The sequence below is a fragment of the Aotus nancymaae genome, unplaced genomic scaffold (assembly GCF_030222135.1).
Source record: "Aotus nancymaae isolate 86718 unplaced genomic scaffold, 86718_ANA_hifiasm-v0.15.2.pri h1tg000036l, whole genome shotgun sequence".
NCBI classification, from domain to species: domain Eukaryota; kingdom Metazoa; phylum Chordata; class Mammalia; order Primates; family Aotidae; genus Aotus; species Aotus nancymaae.
This window is the reverse complement of record NW_026988450.1, coordinates 89,576,365-89,601,946: the sequence shown is the minus strand read 5'-3', so window position 1 is coordinate 89,601,946 and position 25,582 is coordinate 89,576,365. Positions and strand designations below refer to the sequence as shown.

The 25,582-nt window shown below is 51.5% G+C and overlaps 1 protein-coding gene across 1 annotated transcript in view; it reads left to right on the top strand.

Annotated features, from left to right (window-relative positions):
* LOC105706910 (maestro heat-like repeat family member 5) overlaps positions 1-25,582 on the top strand; it is a 71,023-nt gene that overhangs the window by 4,379 nt on the left and 41,062 nt on the right. The window contains 14 exon segments of the mRNA XM_064384102.1: positions 3,070-3,251; positions 4,105-4,250; positions 4,646-4,774; positions 8,251-8,410; positions 9,952-10,004; positions 20,270-20,377; positions 20,662-20,778; positions 21,328-21,447; positions 21,883-22,029; positions 22,766-22,888; positions 23,170-23,249; positions 24,468-24,572; positions 25,205-25,322; positions 25,429-25,524. Coding sequence (XP_064240172.1) covers positions 3,070-3,251; positions 4,105-4,250; positions 4,646-4,774; positions 8,251-8,410; positions 9,952-10,004; positions 20,270-20,377; positions 20,662-20,778; positions 21,328-21,447; positions 21,883-22,029; positions 22,766-22,888; positions 23,170-23,249; positions 24,468-24,572; positions 25,205-25,322; positions 25,429-25,524 — 1,684 coding nt within the window.

The window sequence follows — 25,582 nt, the reverse complement described above, 5'->3', positions numbered from 1 at the left end:
CTTATCTCCTTTGTGGAAGTGTTAGCCACACATATTTTGTTTTGTGTTGTTTTATTATCTAGTCACTGCTTTTGGGTTTCTATCATACATGTTAGCTTATCTCAGTTTACCTTCAAGTGACATTAGAGAATAAGAAGCTTCCAACATTTCGCTTTCATTTCCCCCTCCTGGCTTTTGTGCCATTTTGTTACATATTTTACTTCTGTATTTGTCATAAACCCACAATGCATTATTATTTTTACTTTAAATTTTAAAACTAAAAATTCTATTTACCTACATTTTTACCATTTTCAGTGCTCGTTATTCTTTTGTGGAGTTTCATTTTTCCGTCTGTTGCCATTTTACTTCTGTCTGGAAGACTTTCTCAAACATTTTTTATGGTGCAGGACTTCTGGTGATAACGTCTTATGGCTTTTGTACATATGAAAAGTGTTTTTATATCACCTTCCGTTTTTACAGGTATTTTCTCTAGGATGGAATTCTAGCTTGACAGATTGCTGTTTTGTTTTGTTTCGCTCTTTCAGGGCTTTAAAATGTTGTCCACTGTCTCTGGCTCGCACTGTTTCCAACAAGAACTGTGCTCTCATTTTTCATTCCTTTTGTGTGTCTTTTTTCTATGGCTGTTTTTAAGATGTGACTTCATGTAGTTTTCTTTGTATTTCTTTTGCTTGGAATTCATTGAGTTTCCTGGATCTGTGGATTTATAACTTTCATCAAATGTGTGAAATGTTCAGCTTTTATTTCCTCAAATATTTTTTCTTTCCCCCTTCCTTCTCCTGTAGGGAGGCAAATTCCACATGCAAAATGCCATGTGATGTTGGTCCACAGCTCACTGATGCTCTGCTTTATTTTTTCCAGTCTTTTTTCTCTATATGTTTCATTTCTGGTTAGTTTCTATTGCTGTGTCTTCAAGTACACTCATCTGCCCTTCTACATTGTCTAATCTGCTGCTAAACTATGTATCCTTCATCTTTTTATGTTTTCCAGGTCTCTCCTTACCACGCTAATGTTTTGCTCTACCATGTTGAACATGAGAAATATATTATTAAAAATTATGGCAAAAACCACAATTACTTTTGCACCAACCTTATAGTTATAACTGTTTTACTGTCCTTGTCTACTAATTATATTATTTTTGTGTTGGTTTCAATTAATTGATTTTTTTTCTCCTCATTATGGATCATATATTTTGCTTCTTTCCATGCCTAGCAAATTCTGATTGGATGCTAGACATCATGAATTTTGCCTTGTTGGGTACTGGATATTCCTGTACTTTGTAAATATTCTTCAGGTTTGTTCTTGAACACAATTAAATTACTTGAAAAGTTTGGTTCCTCTGAGGCTTGATTTTAAAAGTTTGGTAGGAAGAGCCAAAACAGTGTTGTTTAGGGCAGATTTTTTTCCCCCATTACTGAGATCATACCATCCAGAGCACGCTACCTAATCCCCCGTGAATTACCAGCTTTTCCACTCTTGCTGGTGAGAAAAGGAACTCTTGCTAGCCCTGTGTGAGCTCCAAAGATTGTTCCCTCTACTCCTTTTGGGGCTTCATGGTTTTGCCAAGTGCACTGAGCTCAGATGAAGACGGGGGATGCAGGGGATCCTCCGCAACGCCCCAGAACTCTCTCCTCCTTGTGCCACTCTCTCCTGTCACTCTTCCCAGCAAACTCCAGCCACTTTGGCTCCCCCAGACTTTCACATCCACTTCCTCAACTCAGAGAGACTACTGGGCTTTATTGGGCTCCCTCTCCCTGTGCTGCAAACTGGAAACTTCCCAGGCAGCTGGCTGTGGCCACGTTGGGCTCACCTTCTTGCTTTTCCATTTTCAGGGATCTTCGTCCTGTGCTGCTGTTGTCTGATGTCTGATAATCATGGTTTTGCATATTTTTTCCAATTTTCAAGTTGTTTAAGACAGGAGGGTGAAGCCAGTCCTTGTTATGCCCTCATGGATGGAGGTATCAGTGTCTTACATGTCATTTTCAGGACTTTGAGTTTTACTCTGAGTGAAATGGGAGGCAAGGCAGATTCTGAGTGGCATGATCTGACATGCATCCCTCCCATGATGGGACAAATGAATGGGTAAAATATTGAAAGATGAACTGGCTTCTAATGCACCACAGAATTCACTGATTTAATTTTCTGACTTTGTTTATCTCATTCATTGAGGCATTCCAGGAGAATGCCAGAACATGCCCCACTCATGGCAGGCACCTGGGAAGTGGGTACTGAGAATGAACAAATGAATAAGCTCAGGAAGTGGGTGGAGCAGGAGGCTGTTCCTGCCCCAGCGGCCCATGGGCAGGAGTCGTGACAGGGGACCAGGCTTGGGCAGCATCCCCCAAAAAAACGACATGGTCTCTTTTGGCCCCTTATGTCCCCTAACACAGTCTGAGGCAGTGCTTTCCCCACATTTGCAAGAGAAGAGGAAGGAGAGGAGGAGAAGGCAGAGGCCAGCTTGGAGGGAGGAGAGGAGGAGAAGGCAGAGGCCAGCTTGGAGGAGGGGGAGAGGAGGAGAAGGCAGAGATCAGCTTGAAGGGAGGAGAGGAGGAGAAGGCAGAGATCAGCTTAGAGGAAGGAGAGGAGGAGAAGGCAGAGGCCAGCTTGGAGGGAGGAGAGGAGGAGAAGGCAGAGATCAGCTTGGAGGGGCTGGATCTCCCTTGCTCTGTTCTCACTGCTCCCACAGTTCTCCCCAGTTCCCTTGGGGACTCCTCCAGTGAGGTCTGGGTGACCGGGGCAGTCTCATATGTGGTCTGAATGAGGGATGCCATACCCTGAGCCCTGCCATGTCCCACCAGCCATGTCTGTCTCAAACCCAACCTCAGAACCGGATGCCTGCTGGGAGGCCAGGCCCCACCAGGCCTGCAGGTGATGCTACCTACTCAACAGTGTCCCTGAGGCCTCGAGACCCCGCCCTCCTCCCAGGGCCCAGCCAGTCCCTTGAATGGAAGGACAGACAATGGAAGGATGTAGCTGAGCCCAGTGGAAGCCAGTGCAGCACCTAGCACCCCACACTAATGCGGAAACACGTGCACCCAGACGCCGACTCCCAGGACCCCTCCTCCATTTCAGAATCTCCCCCACTGTCTCCACATCCCCGAAGGACTCGTCTTGCATGGAGGTACCCCAGGACTCTGCCCTCAGGGACAGACGGCCACACCCCACCACCATCCTGCTCCACAAGTCGCAGAGCAGCCAGGCCGCACTCCTGCCACAGGAGAACCAGGTGTTCATGGAAGAGGCCTGCAGTGCAAGTGACCGTCAGCCCCAGCTCAGACAGGACAGGTGTGGGTTGGCCCCAGATGGGGTCAGGCTCCAGCAGATCCCACCCTGTCCCTCCAACAAAAGCAGCCCTGAGGATGACAGCCAGAAGGAGTCTCCACTCCAGGACCTTGAGCGTGTCAAGCGGTGTGGACATGGTGAAGCTTTCAGCAGAGAGCCCTGCACACCTGGCTTGGCCTCTTCATGCCTCCTGAGGCGCCATCCAAAGCCCAAGCAATGCCCAGCTCACCCTACACCCCACCCTCCGCCATCCTCCCATTCCCTTTCACACCTCGGACCTCAGGCCAAGCCTGGCCCCTCCGTTATTCAAACACCATTGACTGCTGGATGACTGGATGGACGGTGAAAGGATATAAGAAGAATGGATGCGGGGAGGGAGGGATGAATGCATGAGTGGGCGGGTGAACACATTTATGAATAGATGGGTGTTGGGTGGATGGGCAGGTAGGTGAATGGAAAGATGGATGAACAGGTGGATTAGCACATGGAAGGATGGACAGACAGCATGTGAGCGGATGGACTGATGGACGGATGGACGGATGGACAGGTGGTTGATGGAGGAGTGGGTAATGGGCGGATGGGAGTATGAATGGTGAATGAGGATGTGCTCACACACCTGCGCTCCTGCTCCTTACCTAGGTTGAACCCCAGAAAGTCCTTTTGGACCGTCAGGAGGTCCCAGACTTCTCGTGCATCCATTCCCCAGTTCTCATTTTCAGAGCACTCCTTCCATCCCCAGACCCACCCTCCTGCCCGCCCAGCCTTGCTGCCACAATGTGACCTACCCACAGCGTGCTCATGCTCATGCCTTCCTGCCCACCTTAGCTGTCTGCTTCAAGATGCTGTGGGACATGAGCAGTGCAGATCCCTTCCGCCTGAAGCACATCATCAAGAAGGTCAAGAACATGGCTCATGGCTCTCCCAGCCTGGTGATGGAAGCCATCCACCACTACTTCATAGACAACCCGGAGGTGGGGGCAGCTTGGGCCACTGGGGCAGGCACAGGGGGCAGAGGGGAGGGTGGGGCCCAAAGGGGGGCTCTAACCCGGGGTCCTGCATAGAACAACCACATGACTTGGGGCAAGCCTCAATTTCCTCATATGTGAAATGGGCCGAGTGGGGAGGGAGAACAGTGGACCCACATGCATTGACCGCCCTCGGAATGTGCTCATGAGGTGGCCATCCTGATCCTCACTGGGGGGAACCTAAGGCGTAGGGAAGCCGAGGGGTTTGCCTGGAGTCACAGACCATGGAGTGGCAGAGAGAAATGGCTCCTTTGGACCCTCCCCGTCCACACCTCTGCTCACATCTTCCGAACCATCTGACCTGATCTGTCCCCAACCCACCATTGCTCTGCCACCCACAGATCTCCAGCAGGCACAAGTTCCAGCTGTTCCAGACCCTGGAGATGGTCATCGGGGCCAGTGACGTCCTGGAGGAGACTTGGGAGAAAACCCTCATGCAGCTGGCCCTGGAGGACATGACCAAGACCACAGTGGGCCTCCCCTCCCCCAGCAAGTGGGCCGATCCCCCACGGGTTTTGGGAATGCCAGTGGTTGCCCCGGGGACCCAAGTGATGCCAGGTGTGCCCAGCCTTGTGGCTTACCAAGCAATTCCGTCCAGTGACTCGCGTTCTTGACCCCAGCCACTTCAGCAGACAAGCACGCTTTTCCATCTCACTTTCCCATTTCAGGAAGGTGAGGCTCAAAAGAGGGCTCATAAGTGGGGGAGCCCTCTCCCCCCAGGAGGTCTCTCCCTACAGCAGGCTGTGGTTCTGCCTGCAGCCCAGCTTCTGGGAGGCCTCTGCAAGTCTAACCCAGTCCGCAGGCTGTACCTCTGCCCTTGGCCTCCACCTTCTGGCTTCCTGGTCGAAGGAGACTTGGGGGTCTGGACCTGAACCGCCCCACCCACCCTGCCCTGCCCCCAGCTTGCAGTCTGAGATCTGGCCGCGGCCACCAACAGTCTCCACTCTAGAAGCTTGGGAGCAGATGGCTTAGACTGACTAGGCCAGGGCGGCCCCAGGGGACACCGCCTCTATATGCGCACACACTGGGGTGCCCCCACGAAGCAGGAGTAGGCACCATTTACCCTCTGTGTGGTGCTGGGTCTTCACTCCTGGGGTCATGCAGAGGCAAACGCCACCGCAAGAAGTTCATACCCACAGCTCCCCCCGAAACGAGAGGCACAGCACACCACGCCAGGCCACGCAGGCCTGCTCCACACCGGGGTCAGGAAGCAGACAGAGGCCAATCTGGACACGCCTTCAGGGCCACGGTGGTGGGAAGTAAGCAAGTAGAGACGTCCCCTAGGAGCTACGGGGACAGCAGCAGGTCAGGGCACCATAACGGGACTTCCATGCTCCCGCAGGGATGTACGCAGCTTCGGCTGCTCATCTAGCCCTACAATTCAGCAAACTCAGGGAGAGGGTATTAGGAATAAGACATCAAACAGCACAGGGCCTGCAAGTGTGGCCAACACACCCTCCACACAGGGATCTGTGGCCCCCTTTACAGATAGAGAGGCTGAGGCTCAGAGCTTTAGGGACTGGCCTGTAGTTACCGCCCAGCTGGTGGACAGCAGGTGGGTCAGGCCCCTGAGCTCCCCCAGAGAAGTGAGTGAGGACACCCTAGGTGTGAAGGACGGGGAACAGGGAGCATGGGCCACGTCCACCTGGTGTTTCTACCTCGTTTCTTGTTGCTTCGGAATCCTATGCGTGTGTTTCTCACACTCACTGTTGCCAAGTCCATCAGGCGCCTCTGCAGTTTACAGATCGAGGATCCTGGGGAGCTGGGGTCAGGGAGCAGTGCCCCGGGGAAGGCGAGGGCTTTGGGACACTCTCAGGGGCGTGGTCTGGCCTCAGCCTCCCCGAGGGTGGACAAGGCCCTCCTGGGGCTTCATGAGAAGGGGCCCCTGCACAGAGTCCCTCATGAACGAGGCTGCGACCGGTCTATATTTTCTGCTTCTAAACATACCACAGCCCCGCTCCAGCCCCCAGAGGAAGTGCACACTTCTGTGGGTCCTACCCCCCGCCTGGGACACAGAGGGGCGTCAGGCACTGTGGCACCTAGGTCAGGCCCCTCATCTGCCTGCTCCCTGCTTCCACAGTGTGGTTGCTATTGTCCTTTTTAAAAAATCTGCTAAATGGACTGTTAGCTGATGTGGGTTTTTGAAAGAACAAAATCAGATTCAATCACCATCTTCACGAGAAGCCCTCATAGTCATACTTAGCATTTATTAGAAATGATATATCCATTTCATGTGATGATTCAAGCTGCATGGCAGGGCTCAGAAACTCCCACTTTCAGAAGCCCCTAAGTGCAGGCAGGCCTCCTGCTCACCTGCCTCAGAGCCACAGAAGCCGCCTATGGCTCCCATGAAAACCGAGAAGAGTGGAATTCAAAACTGTATCAAGATCCAGAGGGAACCACACACTTGTTGAGAAAGGGCCTGGGTGTGACCACAGAGCCTTGGGGCCCACTCAGGTCCTTCCTACTGAAGAAGCCCCTCCCCTGGACAATAGGGGCTTGGCCAGGGTCAGGGAGGCCAGGGTCACAGGCAGCGGGGCTCTGCCCTTAAACAGCTGACGCCCTGGGTCTCCTGGACGGGAACATGGCCTCTGGTTCTGAATTCATGGTGAAAGAATTAAAGAATGTGACATTGTTCTGGGCAGCCAGGAGCTCAGGAGGAGGAGAGGTGATGTGGGCTAGAGGTTCAGGATGAGTGCCTGAACCCAGGCTTCAGAGCACGCTCTAAGAGGAGCGGAGGTCCAGGCAAGCACAGAGCATGAGCCAGAGCGCAGAGGCAGGGAGGAGGAGCGGGAGGAGGAGCTCAGAGGCAGGGAGAGGAGTGGGAGGAGGGGCGTAGAGGCAGGGAGATGAGTGGGAGGAGGGGCTCAGAGGCAGGGGGAGGAGGGGGAGGAGGGGCTCAGAGGCAGGGAGGAGGAGGGGGAGGAGAGGCTCAGAGGCAGCTAGAGGAGTGGGAGGAGGGGCTCAGAGGCAGCGGGAGGAGGGGGAGGAGGGGCCCAGAGGCAGGGAGGAGGAGAGGGAGGAGGGACGCAGAGGTAGGGAGAGGAGGGGAGGAGGCACTCAGAGGCAGGGAGGAGGAGGGGCAGGAGGGGCTCAGAGGCAGGGGGAGGAGGGGGAGGAGGGGCTCAGAGGCAGGGAGAGGAGTGGGAGGAGGGGCTCAGAGGCAGGGGGAGGAGGGGGAGGAGGGGCTCAGAGGCAGGGAGGAGGAGGGGGAGGAGGGGCTCAGAGGCAGCTAGAGGAGTGGGAGGAGGGGCTCAGAGGCAGCGGGAGGAGGGGGAGGAGGGGCTCAGAGGCAGGGAGGAGGAGGGGGAGGAGGGGCTCAGAGGCAGAGAGGAGGAGGGAGAGGAGGAGCGCAGAGGCAGGGAGGAGGAGCGGGAGGAGGGGCTCAGAGGCAGGGAGGAGGAGAGGGAGGAGGGGCGCAAAGGCAGGGAGAGGAGGGGACGAGGCGCTCAGAGGCAGGGAGGAGGAGGGGCAGGAGGGGCTCAGAGGCGGGGGAGGAGGGGGAGGAGGGGCTCAGAGACAGGGGGAGGAGGGGGAGGAGGGGCTCAGAGGCAGGGGGAGGAGGGGGTGGAGGGGCTCAGAGGCAGGGAGGAGGAGGGGGAGGAGGGGCACAGAGGCAGGGAGGAGGAGGGGGAGGAGGGGCTCAGAGGCAGGGGGAGGAGGGGAGGAGGGGCTCAGAGGCAGGGAGGAGGAGGGGGAGGAGGGGCTCAGAGGCAGGGAGGAGGAGGGGCTCAGAGGCAGGGAGGAGGAGGAGGAGGAGGGGCTCCAAAAAAGGACATAGACCAGGATGGCCTCAGGCTCTCTCAGCCTCAGTTTTCCACCAAAAGAAACATGGGCTGTGGCAGCTATCCTGCCCCTCAAACCAGCCCTGGCATAGGAAGACGCCAAGGCTTGGAACAAGCTGCTCTGATGTACCTCCCAACTCGCCTGCTCCCACCCCACCCAGGAGCTGGAAGACATATACCAGGACGCGGCCAGCAACATGCTGGTGGCCATCTGCAGGCACTCGTGGCGGGTGGTGGCGCAGCATCTGGAGACGGAGCTCCTGACGGGCGTCTTCCCGCACCGCAGCCTCCTGCATGTGATGGGCGTCCTGTCCTCCCTCGGTATGTGGGCATGAGGTTGCGGACAGGATGGGGCAGGTCATAGAGAGTGGTCCAAGAGGGGGACTTTGAGGCCCCACACGGGCAGGGCACAGGGGCTGCATGTCACTTGTGCAACATCAGGTATCTTCATGCTGAGAGGGAACAGGCTGCTGCACCAAGGATCCCCACTGTCCCCCACCCCTCAGAGGGCCCAGGCCGTGCTCAGGACCTCCCCGGAAAGAGCAACCTAGGCCCAGCCGTGCCAGCCCCTCCGATGGCTCACCCACTCCTGCTGTCAGTATTGCAACAGCTGGGCCTGGGCGGAGCCAGGATGACAGAGGAGGGTCGGTCAGTGGCCTAGGACAGGTGTGACGCTGGCACACGGCTGAGCAACTCCATGACCAGCCGCTGCCTCTGTCTCCTCCCTTGGCCACACATGGCAGGCAGGCACTCAAATGAGCCCTGGCATGTGAAAATGTGAGGGCTTGAAACAAGCCGCTCAGAGGAAGAGATGGAGCTCAGAGAGGCAGCATGGCAGGCCACGGCCACCCCCAGCCTTCGCCGCCTGCAGTGTCTGGGCCCTTTCTCCACCATAGCCGCGGCCTCCAAGCTACAGGAAGGGCTGGCCTGAGGACCCCAGAGGAAGGACGTACAGGGAGGTGCTGACACAAAAGAGCACACTGACCGAGCACCCACCCTGTGCCAGGCCCCCAGCCACACAGAGGTGAGGGCCAACCGTCATGAATTCACTCACTCATTCACAAGCACGTGCTGCTGTGTTTCCCACTGGGAGGTCCAGGGCTACCTTGAGAGCAACTGGGGGAGCCCAGAGAGGAGAGGGACCAGCTGCCCAGGGGCCATCATCAAGGAGGGCTTCCTGGAGGAGGCAGCCAGTGTAGGCCATATCTAGAGATATGCGTAGGAGGGTGAGGAGGGAAGCTCCCTCTGCCAAGAGCCTTCAGGAGGAGTTGGTGGGCAGCCACAGTGAGGGGTGGGGTTGGGGCGTGGCAGGGCCTGTGACCTGCAGGGAGGCCCAGGTCCAGCAGGGGTGTTTGGACCCTAAGGCTGGGGAGAAGCAGGACCCTGCTTGGCTTGGCCTTGCCCTCCACCCCACCCTAGGATTAGCAGGCTGGGTGGAGGTCCCTCTGCACCTGGGGGTACTGCTGAGAACCCCAGATCTCTCCCCAAAGCAGCCTCTCCCTCTGCGGTGGGATCCAAAGTTCCCAAAAAGCTCTCCACTCTCACAATGCCTCCCTCCCAAAGCCTTATTTTCCCACTCTTGAGGGGCCATGCTTGGCGATGCCCCTCCATTCACCATGAGTGAGCCCAAGGCCCAGAGAGGGAACCCAGCCCACCTGAGGCCACACAGTAAGGGCAGCAGGGCCACAAGCCCAGCCCAGCTCTCTGAACCCAGAGCCAACCCGGCTCACGTTCCTCCAGCTCCCTTGCCCTACCCACAGAGCCAGGGTGGGCAGAGGCCAGCAGTGTCAGCCCAGGCCAGCACTAATGCGTGGAGGTGACGGTGTCAGACAGGCCCCTGTGACCCTTCCCTCCCCCCACAGAGGAGCTCTTCAGCCGGGAAGACAAGGCCTGCTGGGAAGAGCAACTGAGCCAGGTAGGGAGGGGCCCAGCTCCCGGCCACCTGGCCTTCCATGGGGCCAGCAGGGGAGACGTGGCAGGATGGGTGCCTGGGAGGAGGGGGAGAAGGAGGGAGGAGGAAGGGAAGGCGGAAGGAAGGAGAGAAGCAGAGGGGAGGGAGGAAGATGGGGGAGCAAGAGGGAGCAGGGAGGGAGGGAGGAAGGATCCCCACTCTGCAGATGAGCACACAAGTCTGGGAAAGGGACAGGACCAGTCACAGGGCTGGTCACTGAGGCATCGGGATTCACACCTTGGCCAGAGCTGTGGCCACGGAAAGACGGAAGCAGGCGGGTGGACGGAGGGTGCCCCAGCCAAGAGCCAGTCTGGGCAGGCCCTTCTCCAAACACACCCAAGTGAGTGAGGGGCTGACATGGCTGGGAGAAGGGACACAACACCCCTGCCACCTGGGTCCAAGTCCATATTCAGCCAGTCACCACTCTGACCTGGGGGACCCACGTCACCTCTCGGCACCTTAGTTTCCCCATCTGTCAAATGGGAATCCAAGCACTTCACTCAGAGGGTGGTTGTGACGAGGGCAGGAAGTAATCCATGTAGTGTCGGGCACCGTGCTGGTGGCACAGGAAACCCTGGCTGATGGCATCATTGTCCTTTGGTGAGAGCTGTAGCGGTAGTGACAGGAGCAGCGGTGGCAGCAGGAGAATAGTCGTATTGGAACGGTATCCAGTAGAAACAGCACTGCAGCGATACAAGCAACTCAGAACAAGAAGACAAAACTCACCGAGGACAGAGAAAACTTGAAGAAAACGTTAACCGATTCATCTAATAAAGTGCAAATAAAATATTTGCCACGGTGTGGTTGGGGGAAGCGGAGATGGTTCATGGCTACAAAAAATAGGAAGAATGAATAAGACCTACTGTTTGCTAGCACAACAGAGTGACTAGAGTCCATTGCTTAATTGTAGTTTTTTTGTTTTTTTTTTTTTTTTGAGACGAAGTTTCGCTCTTGTTACCCAGGCTGGAGTGCAATGGCGTGATCTTGGCTCACCGCAACCTCTGCCTCCTGGGTTTAGGCAATTATCCTGCCTCAGCCTCCTGAGTAGCTGGGATTACAGGCACGCGCCACCGTGCCCAGCTAATTTTTTGTATTTTTAGTAGAGACGGGGTTTTCACCATGTTGACCAGGATGGTCTCGATCTCTTGACCTCGTGATCCACCCGCCTTGGCCTCCCAAAGTGCTGGGATTACAGGCGTGAGCCACAGCGCCCGGCCTAATTGTAGATTTTAAAATAACTAAAAGAGGCTGGGCGTGGTGGCTCATCCCTGTAATTCCAGCACTTTGGGGGGCCAAGATGAGCAGATCACTTGAGGTTAGGAGTTCGAGACCAGCCTGGCCCATATGGTGAAGCCCCATCTTTACTAAAAATTCAAAAATTAGCCCAGCGTTGTGACGTGCGCCTGTAATCCCAGCTACTCGGGAGGCTGATGTGGGAGAATCACTTGAAACCGGGAAGCGGAGGTTGCAGTGAGCCAAGATTGCGCCACTGCACTCCAGCCTGGGCATCAGAGCAAAACTTCATCTCAAAATAAAATAAAATAACGGAAAGAGGGCCGGACGCAGTGGCTCACACCTATAATCCCAGCACTTTGGGAGGCCGAGGCAGGCAGATCACCTGAGGTCAGGAGTTCGAGGCCAGCCGGCCCAACATGGTGAAACCCTGTCTCTACTAAAAAATAAGAAAATCAGCTGGGTGTGGTGGCACATGCCTGTAGTCCTGGCTACTCGGAAGCTGAGGCAGAGAATTGCTTGAAAAACCCAGGAGGTGGAGGTTGCAGTGAACCAAGATCATGCCATTGCACTCCAGCCTGGGCAACAGAGTGAGACCCCATCTTAAAAAATAATAAAATTAAAAAATAACTAAAATAGTATAACTGGATTGTAACACAAAGGATAAATGCTTGAGGTGACAGATACCTCATTTACCCTGATGTGATTATTACACATTGCATGCCTGTAGCAGAATATCCCATATGCCCCATACATTTATATATGTGCTATATACCCACAAAAATTTAAAATATTAAATTAAAAAAAATTCACCAAGCTAGACCATATGCCAGGCCATATATCAGGTTTCAACAAATTTAAAACGGCAGAAATCAAACAGAGTATATTCTCTAACCAAAACACAAATTCGAGTTCAATATAAAATATATCTGGAGAAATTTCAAATCCTTGGAAATTAAACAATACATTTCTAAATAAGAAGAAATCATAAGGAAAATTAGAAAAGATTTTGAACTGAATGATAATGAAACACAACATGTGAAAAATTGTGAGATATAATAAAAAGTAATACTTAGAAGGAAATTTCTATTTAATGCCTATATTAGAAAAGAGGAAAGATATAAAATCAATTATCTAAGCCTCCATTTTAAGAAGTTAGCCAAAAAATGAGCAAATAATAAACTCAGAGTAAGTAGAAGGAAGGAATAACACAAACTAGAGCAGAAATCAAAGAAACAAAAAGGGACAAAAACAGAGAATGACTAGAACAAAAAGATCAATACATTGAGCCAGATGCGGTGGCTTCTGCCTGTAATCCCGCTCCTCTGGAAGCTGAGGCAGATGAATTGCTTGAGACCAGGGGTTCAAGACCAACCTGAGCAATGTAGTAAGACCATGTCTCTAAAAAAGCTTATATTGGGGTTGAATATGAGATTTAAAAAATAAAACTTCTAAAAATTAGCCAGGCATAGTAGCTTATACCTATAGTCTAGCTACTCATGAGACTAAGGCAGAAGGATTGCTTAAGCCCAGGAGTTCAAGGCTGCAGTAAGCTAGGATCAAACCACTGCACTCCAGCCTGGGCAGCAGAGCAAGATCAATCTCTATAATAAACAGATAGATAGACAGATAGATACACCCCTCACTAGACTGATCAAGAAGAGAGAAAACACAAAATGCTAATTTCAGAAAGGAATAAGGAAGGATACTACAAATCCTTTGGACATTAGGAAATTATAATGAATATTCAATAAATTAGATAATTTAGATGGAATATACAAATTCTCTAAAAACCACATATTACCAAACTGACATAAGAAGAAACAAAAAATGAATAGTCCTATATATATTAAAGAAATTTAAATCATAATTTAAAGTATTCTCACTTAGAAAACTTCAAGCCCAGACACTTCTCTGTGAATTCTATCAAAAAGTTAAAAAAGAAGCAATATTGATTCTACACAAATTTCTTCAAGAAAATAGAGAAGGAAGGAACAATTTCCTAAATCATTTTGTAAGGGCAACACAACCAAATACATTACCAAAAAAAGAAAACTAAGGACCAATATATTTTATGAAAATAGACTCAAAAATCTTAACAAAACATTAGCAAATTGAATAAAAGGATAATACACCATGATTAAGGAGGGTTTATCCCAGGGACACAAGGTCAATTTAACATTTGAAAAACAATAAGTGCAATTCAACACATTAACAGAATAAAGCAGAAAACGTTTGATCATATTTATAAAAAATAATGTGGAAAAGGCATCTGACAGAATTCAACACCTGATCATGATAAAAGCTCTCAACAAACTAGGCGTAGAAGGAAACTGCCTCAGTGTGACAGTGGACATCTAAAGCTACAGTTAACAAACTTAATAATCAAAGACCAAACACTTTCCCACTAAGATCGGTAATAAGGCAAAGGTGTCCTTTCTCTCCACTTCCAGCCAACATTGCACTGAAGTTGCGAGCCAATGCAATAAGGTAAGAAAAAGGAGAAGGGAAAACGGACATAGAGATTGCAATTGAAAAAGTAAAACTATCTCTTGTGTAGACAATGTGACTATATTCATAGAAAGCCTTACAGAATCATATTTAAAATACTAGAACTAATAATTACTAATAATTGGATTGAACAAGATCTCAGGATACAAGATCAATATACAAAAATCAATTGAACTTCTGTATACAATTAGACAAACAATTAGAAAATAAAATTTTTCTTAAAAATGACATTTTCGAAGAAATTATTTGGAGAGAGATCCAAGATGGCTGATCACTAGCAGCTCGGGCTCGTAATTCCCAGTGAAAGTGCAGAGAACGAGAGGACGCCACACTTTCAGACGAATATTTGTTGCTCACGGACTAGGAGATTCCCAGCAGAGGAGCCCCACAGGTCGCGAGGGCGACTCTTGTGCCCGGCGTGGCGGTTTTGCTGGCGCCTTAGCGCGCCAGTTCTTGGTGCAGAGTCCGGAGATTCCCGGGCAGAAAAGCACCATCAATCTTAACACCGCTATTTTGGCCGGCGCAGTGGATTGCTCAGATTTCGGGGCTGGGAATCAACAAGTTGGACGTCAGCTCAGAGACCTAGTTAGAAAGTCGGTAATTACAAAGACGACAAACGGATAAATATATAATGAAGGGAAGAAACCAGCATAAAAAGGCAGAGAATACTCAAAATCAGAATGCCTCTCCCTCTACAGGGGATCGCAATTCCTCATCAGTAACGGAACAAGGCTTAATAGATTACAAGTGTGTTCCAATAACAGAAGCAGGTTTCAAAACGTGAGTGATAAGAAACTTCTGTGAATTAAAAGAACTTGTTCTAACCCAATGCAAAGAAACTAAGAACCTTGAAAAAAGGTTTGAGGAAATGTTAACGAGAATGGACAATTTAGAGAAGAATATAAGTGAATTGATGGAGCTGAAAAACACAACATGAGAACTTCGCGAAGCATGCACAAGTTTAAACAGTCGAATTGATCAAGCAGAAGAAAGGATATCAGAAGTCGAGGACCAGCTCAGTGAAATGAAACGAGAAAACAAGAATGGAGAAAAAAGGATGAAAAGGAATGAGCAAAGTCTCCAGGAAATATGGGACTATGTGAAAAGACCTAATTTACGTTTGATAGGTGTACCTGAATGTGACGAAGAGAATGAATCCAAGTTGGAAAATACTCTTCAGGATATCATTCAGGAAAACTTTCCCAACCTGGCAAGGCAGGGTAATATTCAACTCCAGGTAATACAGAGAACACCACAAAGATATTCTTCAAGAAGACCAACCCCAAGGCACATAATTGCCAGAAATAAATCTGGGTTTATTTTAATCTGGGTAAATTAGGGTTGAAATGAAGGAGAAAATACTAAGGGCAGCCAGAGAGAAAGGTCAGGTTACCCATAAAGGGAAACCTATCAGACTTACAGCAGATCTCTCAGCAGAAACCCTACAAGCCAGAAAAGAGTGGGGACCAATATTTAACATCCTTAAAGAAAAGAACTTTCAACCCAGAATTTCCTATCCAGCCAAACTAAGCTTTATAATCATAGGAAAAATTAAATCTTTTGTGAACAAACAAGTACTTAGAGACTTCACCACCACCAGGCCTGCTTTACAAGAGCTTCTGAAAGAAGCACTATACATATAAAGGAACAACCAATATCAGCCTTTCCAAAAATATATCAATAAGCAAAGAGCATTAACACAATGAAAAATTTACACTAACTAATGGGCAAAACAGCCAGCTAGCGTCAAATGCCAGTATTAAACCTATATATATATTCTAATTGGATAAAAAGCCAAAACCCATCGGTATGCTGCATCCAGACTCATCTCACATGCAATGATACACAAAGACTCAAAACAAAGAGAAGGAGGAAGATTTATCAACCAATTAGAGAGTAAAAATAAACAAATAAACAAAAAGCAGGAGATGCAATTCTCGCCTCTGATAAAGTAGACTTTAAAGCAACAAAGAGCAAAAGAGGCAAAGAAGGACATTACATAATGGCAGAAGGATCAATGTAACAAGAAGAGCTAACGGTTTTATAGATCAACGAGACAGAAAATTAACAAGGACATTCAGGACTTGAACTCAGACCCGGAACAAGTAAACTTAATAAACATTTACAGAACTCTCCACTTCAAATACACAAAACATACATTACCACCTCACACCTATTCCAAAAGTGACTACATAATTGGAAGTAAATCACTCCTTAGTAATCGCATAGCATTTCATAGGTTTAAATGAAATATTGGTTGGCTGCTTGTTTGTTATTTTCTTCCCTTATTCCTTCCTGTCTACATCAAGTATAATTATTGGTATAAAAGAGGTATTCAATACCCATTACTAAACTGCATTCTAGCCTGGGCAAGAAAGCAATACTCCCATTCTCTCTCTCTCCTTCTCTTCCTTTTTCTTCCTCTTCTTCATTTTTTCTTTCTTTCTTTCTTTCTTTCAAAAAAAAATGACATTTTCAGCAGCATTAAAGATACAAAAGAAAAGATAAATGCCACAAAATATATGCAACATTTTTAAAAGCATTGCAAAGAAAAATTAAAACAACTCTTAAAAATGGAGACAGACGATGTTTGTGGACCAAATGAATCAATAACAATAAGATGTCAATTCTCCCAAAATTAATTTATAGATTGAATGGAATGCCAATCAATCTCAGAAAACTGTATTGTAGGATTAAATATAAGCTATGGAATAAATTTTTATAAAGACATTCTGAAGAACCTAGAATAGCCAAAACACTTATGAAAAAGAAAAAAGGCAAGAAATCCACTACTTGATTTCAAGATTTACTGCAGGGCTACAGCAAACAAGACATGAGGCATTGGCATAGGTTAAGCAAATAAATCAATTGAACAGAATAGAAAATCCAATATCAAACTACATGTAAACAGTTGATTGATTTTTTAAAAAGGTATCAAAGCAGTTCAATGGGGAAAGTCTTGAACAGATAGTTCTGAAACAATTTCATATATGTAAGAAAATAAATGAACTTTAGTGCCTAGTTCAAACCGTTCACAAATATTAATTAGAGATGGAGCCAAGACCTAAAATGTAAAAGGTAAAACTAAAAAGTGTCCAGAAGAAAACATGGGAGAAAATCTTGCCAGCCTTAAGGGAGGTAGATATTTTTTAGGGCTCAGAAAGTAATCATAAAGGAAAAAAAAATATGTTAGGGTTTATCAAAATTAAAACATCTCATCAAATGATATCACTAAGAAAATACTCACAATCTATGTATCTGACAAGAGACTGTATCCGGAATAAATACAGAACTTCTGTAACTCAGTAAGCAAAAGCCAAAAAAGCCACAAAGCACTTCAGGAAGGAAGACAGCTGAATGACCCACAAGCAAGTGAAAAAATGATCAGCGTCGTTAATCCTCAGGGAAGCGCCAGTTAAAACCACAAGAAGCCGCCTCCACATCTCCGCCAAGGGCACGCAGGTGAAAAAAAGGACCACGGTAGACGTTGGCAAGGACGTGGGGCATGCAGAACGTTGAAGGTAGGATGGGAAATGGCACAGCCTCTTTGGAAAACTGACATTTTCTTCTGAAGTTAACCTATGACTCAGCAATCCCACTTTTCGGTATTTTACTCAAGAGATGTGAAAACACACATACATAAAATTACTTCTACAAAAATGGTCATAGCAGGCTGATTCATTCTAGCCTTGAACTGGAAACAGCCTAGACAGGCAGAACACTGCACAGCCCCAGGAAAAGACCTAAAGTCAATCATCTAAGTGTCCATCTCAGGAAACCAGAGAAGGATCAAGTCAAACCCGAACCAAGCAAAGGAAATGAAATCATAAAAGTTAAAATAGTAAAAGGGGAATGAACTTTCAGTACATGCAACGACATGGATGAATCTCAGAAACCTTACGCTGATGAAAAAGTACCAGACACAGAAGATCGCAGACTGCATGCTTCCAATTACATGCTTCCAGTGTCATGTGAGTCTAGAAAAGGCAAAACTAGTCTGCAGTGAAATCAGAACAGTTTTGTAGTGATGGAGCTCAACCAGGAAGGGGCATGAGAGAGCTTTTTGTGGTGGTGGCAAAAGCTCCCTATCCTGAGAGGATGTGAATTACGTGGACTGGATCCATGAGCCCTGTTGGAAATAGATGCTCAGTGCCGTGAAGAAAAATTAGCACTGAGACAAAGGATCTTTCAGCAACGCAATTTTTATTTTTCTTCCTGGACTGCAGGAAGGGTACCCTTGCTAGCCTTCTTGCCACAAGAGTACAATGAACGAAGGAAAACACACACATTTATCCCTTACACATTTGGGGTCGTCCTCACTGCTGTGTCTGATCTCCATTGGCTGGAGCCAGATCTCACAATCTAAACTAAAACCCGATTGGCTAACAACTTACAACTTTTCTAAACGGGTAAAAGCAGTGGAGAGCTGGGACATGGCTGTGAGCACGTCCAGCACAGATATCCTGGTTAAAGCACAAGGACATAGAATGTACTATGTGCCTGTAAGCATGGCATGTCTAACGGCTACATAGGATAGAGCTTAGCAAAGAGTTATTAGCTCACTTATTCTGTAACAAGAAAGGAAACGTTAAAAAGGAACTTTTCTACTTCCCACAAGCTCCACAGCAAAGATTGTGCACTTCATTGCGAGTTAAAATACCTCGAGTTTTTTTAATACTTAAAACTTTAAAAGTGAAAAGTTTTGGGAAGAGATGTGCTTCAAAAATCAGATTATTTTATATTTTTTAAAAGCAATACGATATACATCCTGCATATTCCAAGAACACCCTTAGCAGGGTCTGGGCAGATGCAGAATGAAATAGATTAGCATCCCTGCTACAGAAGCAGACAAATAGTCACACCAGGTCCCACAGACTGCATCACATGAGTGTGGCTCCGTGTCTGCTCTCCAGTGAGGTTGTTGCAAAGCTATGGGGGAAAAATGTTTAATTTTCTGAGTTCGGGAATTTGAATTTTAGGCAAGGAACTCTGGTGCTGTTACATGCAACAGTGAACAAAGACAGTGAATATTTGGGGGAGGGGACTTTCTGGGGGACCTGGAGGCTTTCTGGGGCCTAGGGTTTCATGGAGATTCTGCTGAGACCTGTCTTATGGGTGAGAGAGCCCCCAGGTCCTGCTGTACCCCGGTGTCTTACAAATGGCCAGGAGGAGGTACACCCCGGGAAGACAAGCTCGTCCAGCTTCTGCCATAAGTGGGGAGGGGGCATTTCCATTCCAGGGACCAGGGGATTAACCCCGAGGAGGACGGAAACAGTCCCACCTATGTCTTCTGCCCCACCAGATGCCCCTCATGCTCCCGGCATCACGAATTTAGTATTCCTTTAGGACAAACTTCTAGAAATGGAGTTGCTTGGGAAATTGTGTATATTTCAAACTTTGATATCGATATTGCCTTTTAATTGAGACTGACAGAACCTTCCAAAACTGCAGATCCATTCACTCTCCCACCACGGGACACCTGCTTGCTGATAGTCAGTGTTCGACTTTTTGCCAATCTTAGTCAAAACGTTACATTAGTTTTCATTCTGTAAGTATTAGCCAGGTTGCACGCACAGTATCTTCATCGTGTGCGTATCTCCTGATCATTTTGCCATGTCTTGTTTGTCGTCGTCTTACTGATTTATAAAGTGTGGGCTGTTGATCTCAGATATTAACCCTTGGCAACAGACAGCAACAAAACGCAAAACGAAACTTCGTCTCATCTTTCAACTTAATTGACAGCAATTTTGCTGAACAAGCTTTTTAAAATGTTTATCTTCACGTTTGTCAATCTTTGCTTTTAAGGTTTTTGGGCTTGGAATCATAATTTTGGGGGGATTATCACCTACCCCCAAAGAATCCTTGGATCAAAAATCTTGGAATTGTTAAATCACAGAACCTGGGAACATGTGAAATTGAGAAATATTGTAGTCATCGTTATAAAATCATGTGATCTTAGAAACAGAACTTTCAGGACATTATATTTTGAAGGGACAGTTCATTCATTCATTTGATCTCTCATTCATTGGTTTTAAAAATTAATGGCCTATGTGCTGTGTGCCGGGTACCACAGAGGGTGCTGGGATCCAGCCGTGAATAACCGGACGAGGCCCTGCCCTCCTGGCACCCACCGCAGAGGGCGGCCTTCAGCTGACACTCACTAAGCCTCTGCTTTGCCGGAGACTCCTGGGCTGTGCCGGGGACACAGTCGGGACTCCACTCTCCAGCCTCCCAGCTTCCTGGTTTTCCAGCCTCACCTTGAACCCCTCCACAGAAAGAATCTTGGGGAATGAGTTCCCTGCCCCTGAGAGCCATTGAACAAAGAAGAAACCTGGGCCTTGGGGACTCAAAAGAGGGGAGGGTCAAGATGGTGATGGAGTCAGGGTTCAGGGTGGCCAGGGTGGGCCAGGGCAGCTAGAATCCCAGGCTCTGCTCTCAGGTACAGAGAGAGATGACTCCAGCCCCCCATGCACCTCTGCTGACAGATAGCCATCAAGTCAGTCCCGTTCCTGAACATGGATGTGTGGTCCAAAGAGATGCTGTGGGCACTCACCACGCCTAGCTGGACCCAACAAAAGCAGTCCCCTGAGAAGGTGAGCCCCCACCCCCCACCTCCAGGAGCAGCCCCTGCCTGCCCGCTACACAGGCCCAGGGGCTCTGTCCACAGGACGCCCAGGGCCCTAGAAAGCAGCTGGTGGACTTGAAGCAGGGGCGGGGCCTGGACAGGACTTGAGCTGCATGCGCTGTGGCCACAGGCAGAGGCTTGGACCGTCCAGAGCCAGGTGGTGCGGTGGCTGCAGGGACCCAGGGAGGCCAAGCGAGCACGGTCAGGGGCCGCTACTCAGAGGAGGTGGACAAGATGCTGCCCCTCCCCCAGGTCTTCCTGTGCACCTACTACGGGCTGATCCTTCAAGCTGAGCAAAACGGTGCCACGGTCAAGAGATACCTGCAAGCCCTCCTGGAAACGTCCCACCAGTGGCCCAAGCAGAGGGAGGTGAGGACCCAGGCCCCACCCTGTCCCACCACCCCCTGACCCTGACCACAGGCTGAGCCTGATGGCTAGTCACACCATGCCAAACGCTAATCACAGCCTGAGCCTTCTGTCCTCACCCCAGTCCCAACCCGGACCCAAACTAAGCTCTGACCTTGGTCTATGGCTGAGCCTTGACACCGATCACAGGCTAACCCCTGACCCCAGTCACCGCCCTGATCTCAGCCATCCCACACAGAGCTTGTCATCCCACCCTGGCACAGGCCTGCTCATAGCCAGCAGCGAGGGACAATGGGCCTCCAGGGACTCACCTCTGCCTCCTGAGCCCTTCACTCCTCCCACCAGACCCCATAAGCCATGCCCCCTGGGGTGGGTTCAGTCACAGGTCCTGACAGCATGGGGTGGGCACTGGCTGCTCTGGAGCCCTGAATAGCCCCAACTCCCTCTAGGGATCCCATTCCCCCTCAGTTTTCACTCCTGCCAGTGGAGGAACCAGGTCCAGTCCCGGACTTTGGGATCCCCTCGTGAGTGACCCTGGTCTCCAACCCACAGGACATGGCTCTGACCATGGGGCTGGCAGCCGTCCGCCACCTGGATGACGTGTGGGCCGTCCTGGACCGGTTTGGCCAAAGCAGACCCATCAGATGGAGCCTGCACAACTTCTCCTCAAAGGTATTGGCTCAGGGGTCCTCAGGGATCAGCAGGGGACTGGGACCCCCACCCTCCATGAAGCCCAGCCTCTAGGGACTCCCAGGACACTGCCCCATCCAGCAGGAGGGAAGGAGGTAGGTGTGGGAGGGGCCACCACAAGGAGGGGAAGGCGGGGGGGCCTGGACTCCAGCCAGCTCCAGCAGAGCTGAGCGCCCCACACACACCCCACCCTAACACCCCGCCCAAACCGTGGCCCTAACAAGGCCCAAGCCGTCCCCCAAGGAGCCGGTCCCAATCCCCCTGCTTTCTGATTGAAGTCCACGGAGGCCTACTGCCCCCTTAAGACGGACGCCTGACCCCAGGGCCCTGCTAGAGCTAGGCAACCACCTCCTCGGCGCCCCAGAGGAGGGTCGGGCAGGGCGCTGACACCCTCACCTGCCTGCCACCCTTGGCCAGGACTCAAAGGACCTGCACTGGAAATGGGCCAGCAGCACCATCCTCCTGGCATACGGCCAGGTGGCGGCCAAGGCCCGCGCCCATATCCTCCCGTGGGTGGACAACATCGTGTCCAGGATTGTCTTCTACTTCCACCACAGCTCCTGGGTACAGCCCCACGGCTCCTGCAGGGTCCCAGCACTGCCCTCCCCGCCAAGACCCAGTCCTGGACCCCAGCCCAGCCTCCCTGCCGGCCTCTCAGAGGGGAGAATTCCCATGCCCCACCCCAGCCTGGAATCATGAGGAACCAGGCCCAGCTTCCTGGTGGCCCCACGGTTTCATCCGTCCGTCCCACCAAAAGTTCCCTGGGCTTCGTGATATCCCTGCCCTCACTTCTCCTCGTAAAGCAAACCCTGGTTTTTCATTTTGGGGGTGGGGGTCACGGGTATGGAGAGGCCAGGCTGACGTCCACCATGCCGTGAGGACAGCCCCTGACTCCACACTCCACACCAGAGGCCTCCAACCCAGGGCTCTGTGAGAGGCCCTACAGAACTGCTCCCACCCCAAAGTGGCCACATCGCTGCCCCAGGTCACCACTAATGTGGCCCTGGGGCATGGGGTTGCCCCCTCTCAGGAGGCTTGCAGGCACTCTCCCGGGGCTTAAACATTGTCAACTTACAATTTGAAACAAAACCATGCAGCCCCACTCCTTAAGAAGCCCCCCAGGTGCAGGCCCCAGTGGGTGGTCTCTGCCACCCCCTTTAACCATCACTGCTGCCCCTTAGATCACACTCCCACGCCCTGGGCCCTGACCCTGTCCCCCGTGCACTCCCGAGCCCTGAGCCCGGACCCTGTCTCCCGTGCGCTCCCGAGCCCTGAGCCCCGACCCTGTTCCCCATGCCAGGACAAGACCCTGAAGCAGAGCTTCCTCACAGCCTCCCTGATGCTGACGGGTGCAGTGAGCCGGAGTGCGGGGGCTCACAGCTACAAGTTCTCCCAGACCTCTGAGCTCCTCGAGTGTCTGATGGTGCATCCCAGGCCCTGGGCGAGCCTCCCTCAGTTTACCCCCTGGGGAAGGGGTGGGGTGGGTTTCTAGGGCATGTCCTGACTCCAGTGGCCTTGCTCTGGAGCCCTGGTCTCTGGGTAGGGCAGCCCAGAGGCCTCTCTGGGGCGGGGGAGAAGGGCCAGAGCCCAATCCTGTGGCTTTAGGGGGTGGCGGGCACTGAGGTCTTCCTGGGGTGGGGAGACCTGGCGGCGGAAGTGGGAAGGGCCAGGCCTGAGTGGCTTGGTGTCACCTGGGACTTGCAGGTTTTGATGGAGAAGGAGCCCCAGGATGCTCTGTGCACGCAAAGTCGCCAGCAGGCCGTGCACCTCGCATCCGGCCCCTGGTAGGTCCCTTGCCTCCCCCAGGGCTTCCTCGGCGCCACACAACAGCCTCTCCACTCGGGTTTGGAGCCAGCAGGCGGCGACGTGGGGAGGTCAGGCACCATTCTGGGGTCTGAGGACCCAGCTGTGAGCCAGCAGGGAACAGCCCTGTTCTCAAAGAGCTGGCACTTGGGGGGTAGGGACAGACCGTGAGCAAACCACACAGACAGGGCTGCGGAGCGAGGTAAGATCCTCACGGCCTGAGCGCTATGGGAGACTGGGAGGAGAACTGATTTGCTCTTCTAGGCTCCAGGACAGCCTGAGGCTGGGTTAGGCAGCCCTAAAGGGACCTTTGGGCAAAGACCTGGAAGGCTGCGAGAGTAGCCCTGCAGTGCCCAGCTGAAGGGACAGAGGGTGCACAGGCCCTGAGGCTGGCATGCAGCAGGCTTGCTGGAGGACCCGCAGGGGCCAGGGTGGTAGGGCTGGAACTGGTGAGGGCCCCGGAGCCACGGGGAAGGTCGTCCAGGCCACTGCAGGGCGCTGCCTCTTGGCTGAGGGAGGTGGGGCCTTGGGGGAGTTACATTTGAGAAGGAATGTCTGGATCCAGGGTGGGGAGTAGATGCAGCTTCCAAGAGAAAACGGGGGACCAGTCAGGACCCTAGAACAATCCAGGAGAAAAGTAACAGGCGGTCTGATTAACAGTAGGAAGTCCTTAAAAGCCGAACAAACTGTGATGGCAGAGCTGTCGGGAGCTGCTGGAGGCCGGACGCAGCTTGCGAGGGAGGGAAAAGAAAGGAGAACATGCTGAGGCTTCACCCAAGCAACACGGAGGACGGCCCTACATTCCCCCGTGATGGGGCGGGTTGTGGGTGTGGCCGCCCTGGGGGAACCCGCCAAGATGGAGATGCTCCTGAGACAGAAGCTGAGGGGCGGTGGACCGTTGGTGACATGGATCTGGGGTTCAGGGAAGAAGCCCAGGCTGGAGATACACAGTTGGGAGCATCAGCATCAGGATGGCATTTAAAGCCGGGGCCTGAGAGAAAGATGGACCAGGACATCAGCTGGCCAGGATGCCCCAGTGCAAGGCCCTGCAGAGGCAGGCAGGTCCGGGAGGCAGATGTGTGTGCAAGAGTCTCTGTGAACAGCAGAAGGCCAGGAGTCTGCAGGGATGAAGGCAGATGCCACTCAGGGACGTCCCCAGGCCCCAGCCCCTTGCTCACTGCCCTCTGTCTTCCCAACAGCAAGCTGAGGCCTCCCATAGCCTTGGAAAGGAAGTCCCAGCTCCTGTCCACCTGCTTCCGCAGCATACTTGGCCTGCCGCTGCTGGACGCCCTGGAACTAGACAGGTAGACACTTAGGGTGGGGTGGTGAGAGAACAAGGGTACCCTGGGCCCAGGGCAACACAGCCCTCCAGAAGGGTGGCACCTGGCCACACCCCAATCCCACCGCAATTCAGAGTGACCCTGCTACCTGGTGACATGGTGACACTGAGGCTGGCCCACCCAGGAAGTGCCACCCGGGGTCTGGGGCTCTGGCACTGGGAGTACTGAGCTGGGGTTCCTGTTGACTCCCATCCCTGCCTGCCTCCACCCTGGTAGGTGGGGCAGGATTCATGCCATTCTCAGGTGAGGAAAGTAAGCTCAGAGAGATAAAGCAAGTTCCCCAGGCCACCTAGAGAGTGGCCAGAGCACAAGCACTCTGCTTCTGGTGGGCCCTGGAGAGGAGGGTAGCCAGAGGCATTTCAGTGGCACCCTCCCTCCCTGAACCTGCCCAGTAAGCAAAGCAGTAAAGACTGGGGGCATGGCATGTAAGACCCAGAACTTAGCCCACGGCATCATTGGCAGGGCCTGGCAAAATGAAGATGCCAGCCCCTGCTTCAAACCTAAGAACCTCCAGAGCATCCACCCGGCACATGGCCCTTTCCAGCTCAGGACCCTAGGGCCACTTGGGACCCCTCCTGTGAAGCTCACCCTGCAAGGAACAAACTCCCCTGTGCCACTGACAAACCTGTGCCCTGGGTGATCACCGGAGGCCTCCCCACCCAGTCCTCACATCTGCCAAATGGGGGCCATGGCGGCCCCTTCACAGGCCCGGTGGTGAGCCCCAGTGATGAGCAGCCTGGCACATGCAGGTGGTGGGCCCCCCTCAAGCCCTGCGTCCACCTGGGCATGGCGCTGCCTGACCACCCTTGCCTCTATGCAGAGCCTGTATAACAGGACCATGGAGGCGCTGGACCTCATGCTGCAAAGCCTCATCATGGAGAACCCCACCACCGATGAGCTGCATTTCCTGCTGTCGGTGAGGCTGCGGGGAGACCAGGCAGCTGGGGCCAAGGGGCCCTTGGCCTGTGGCCAGA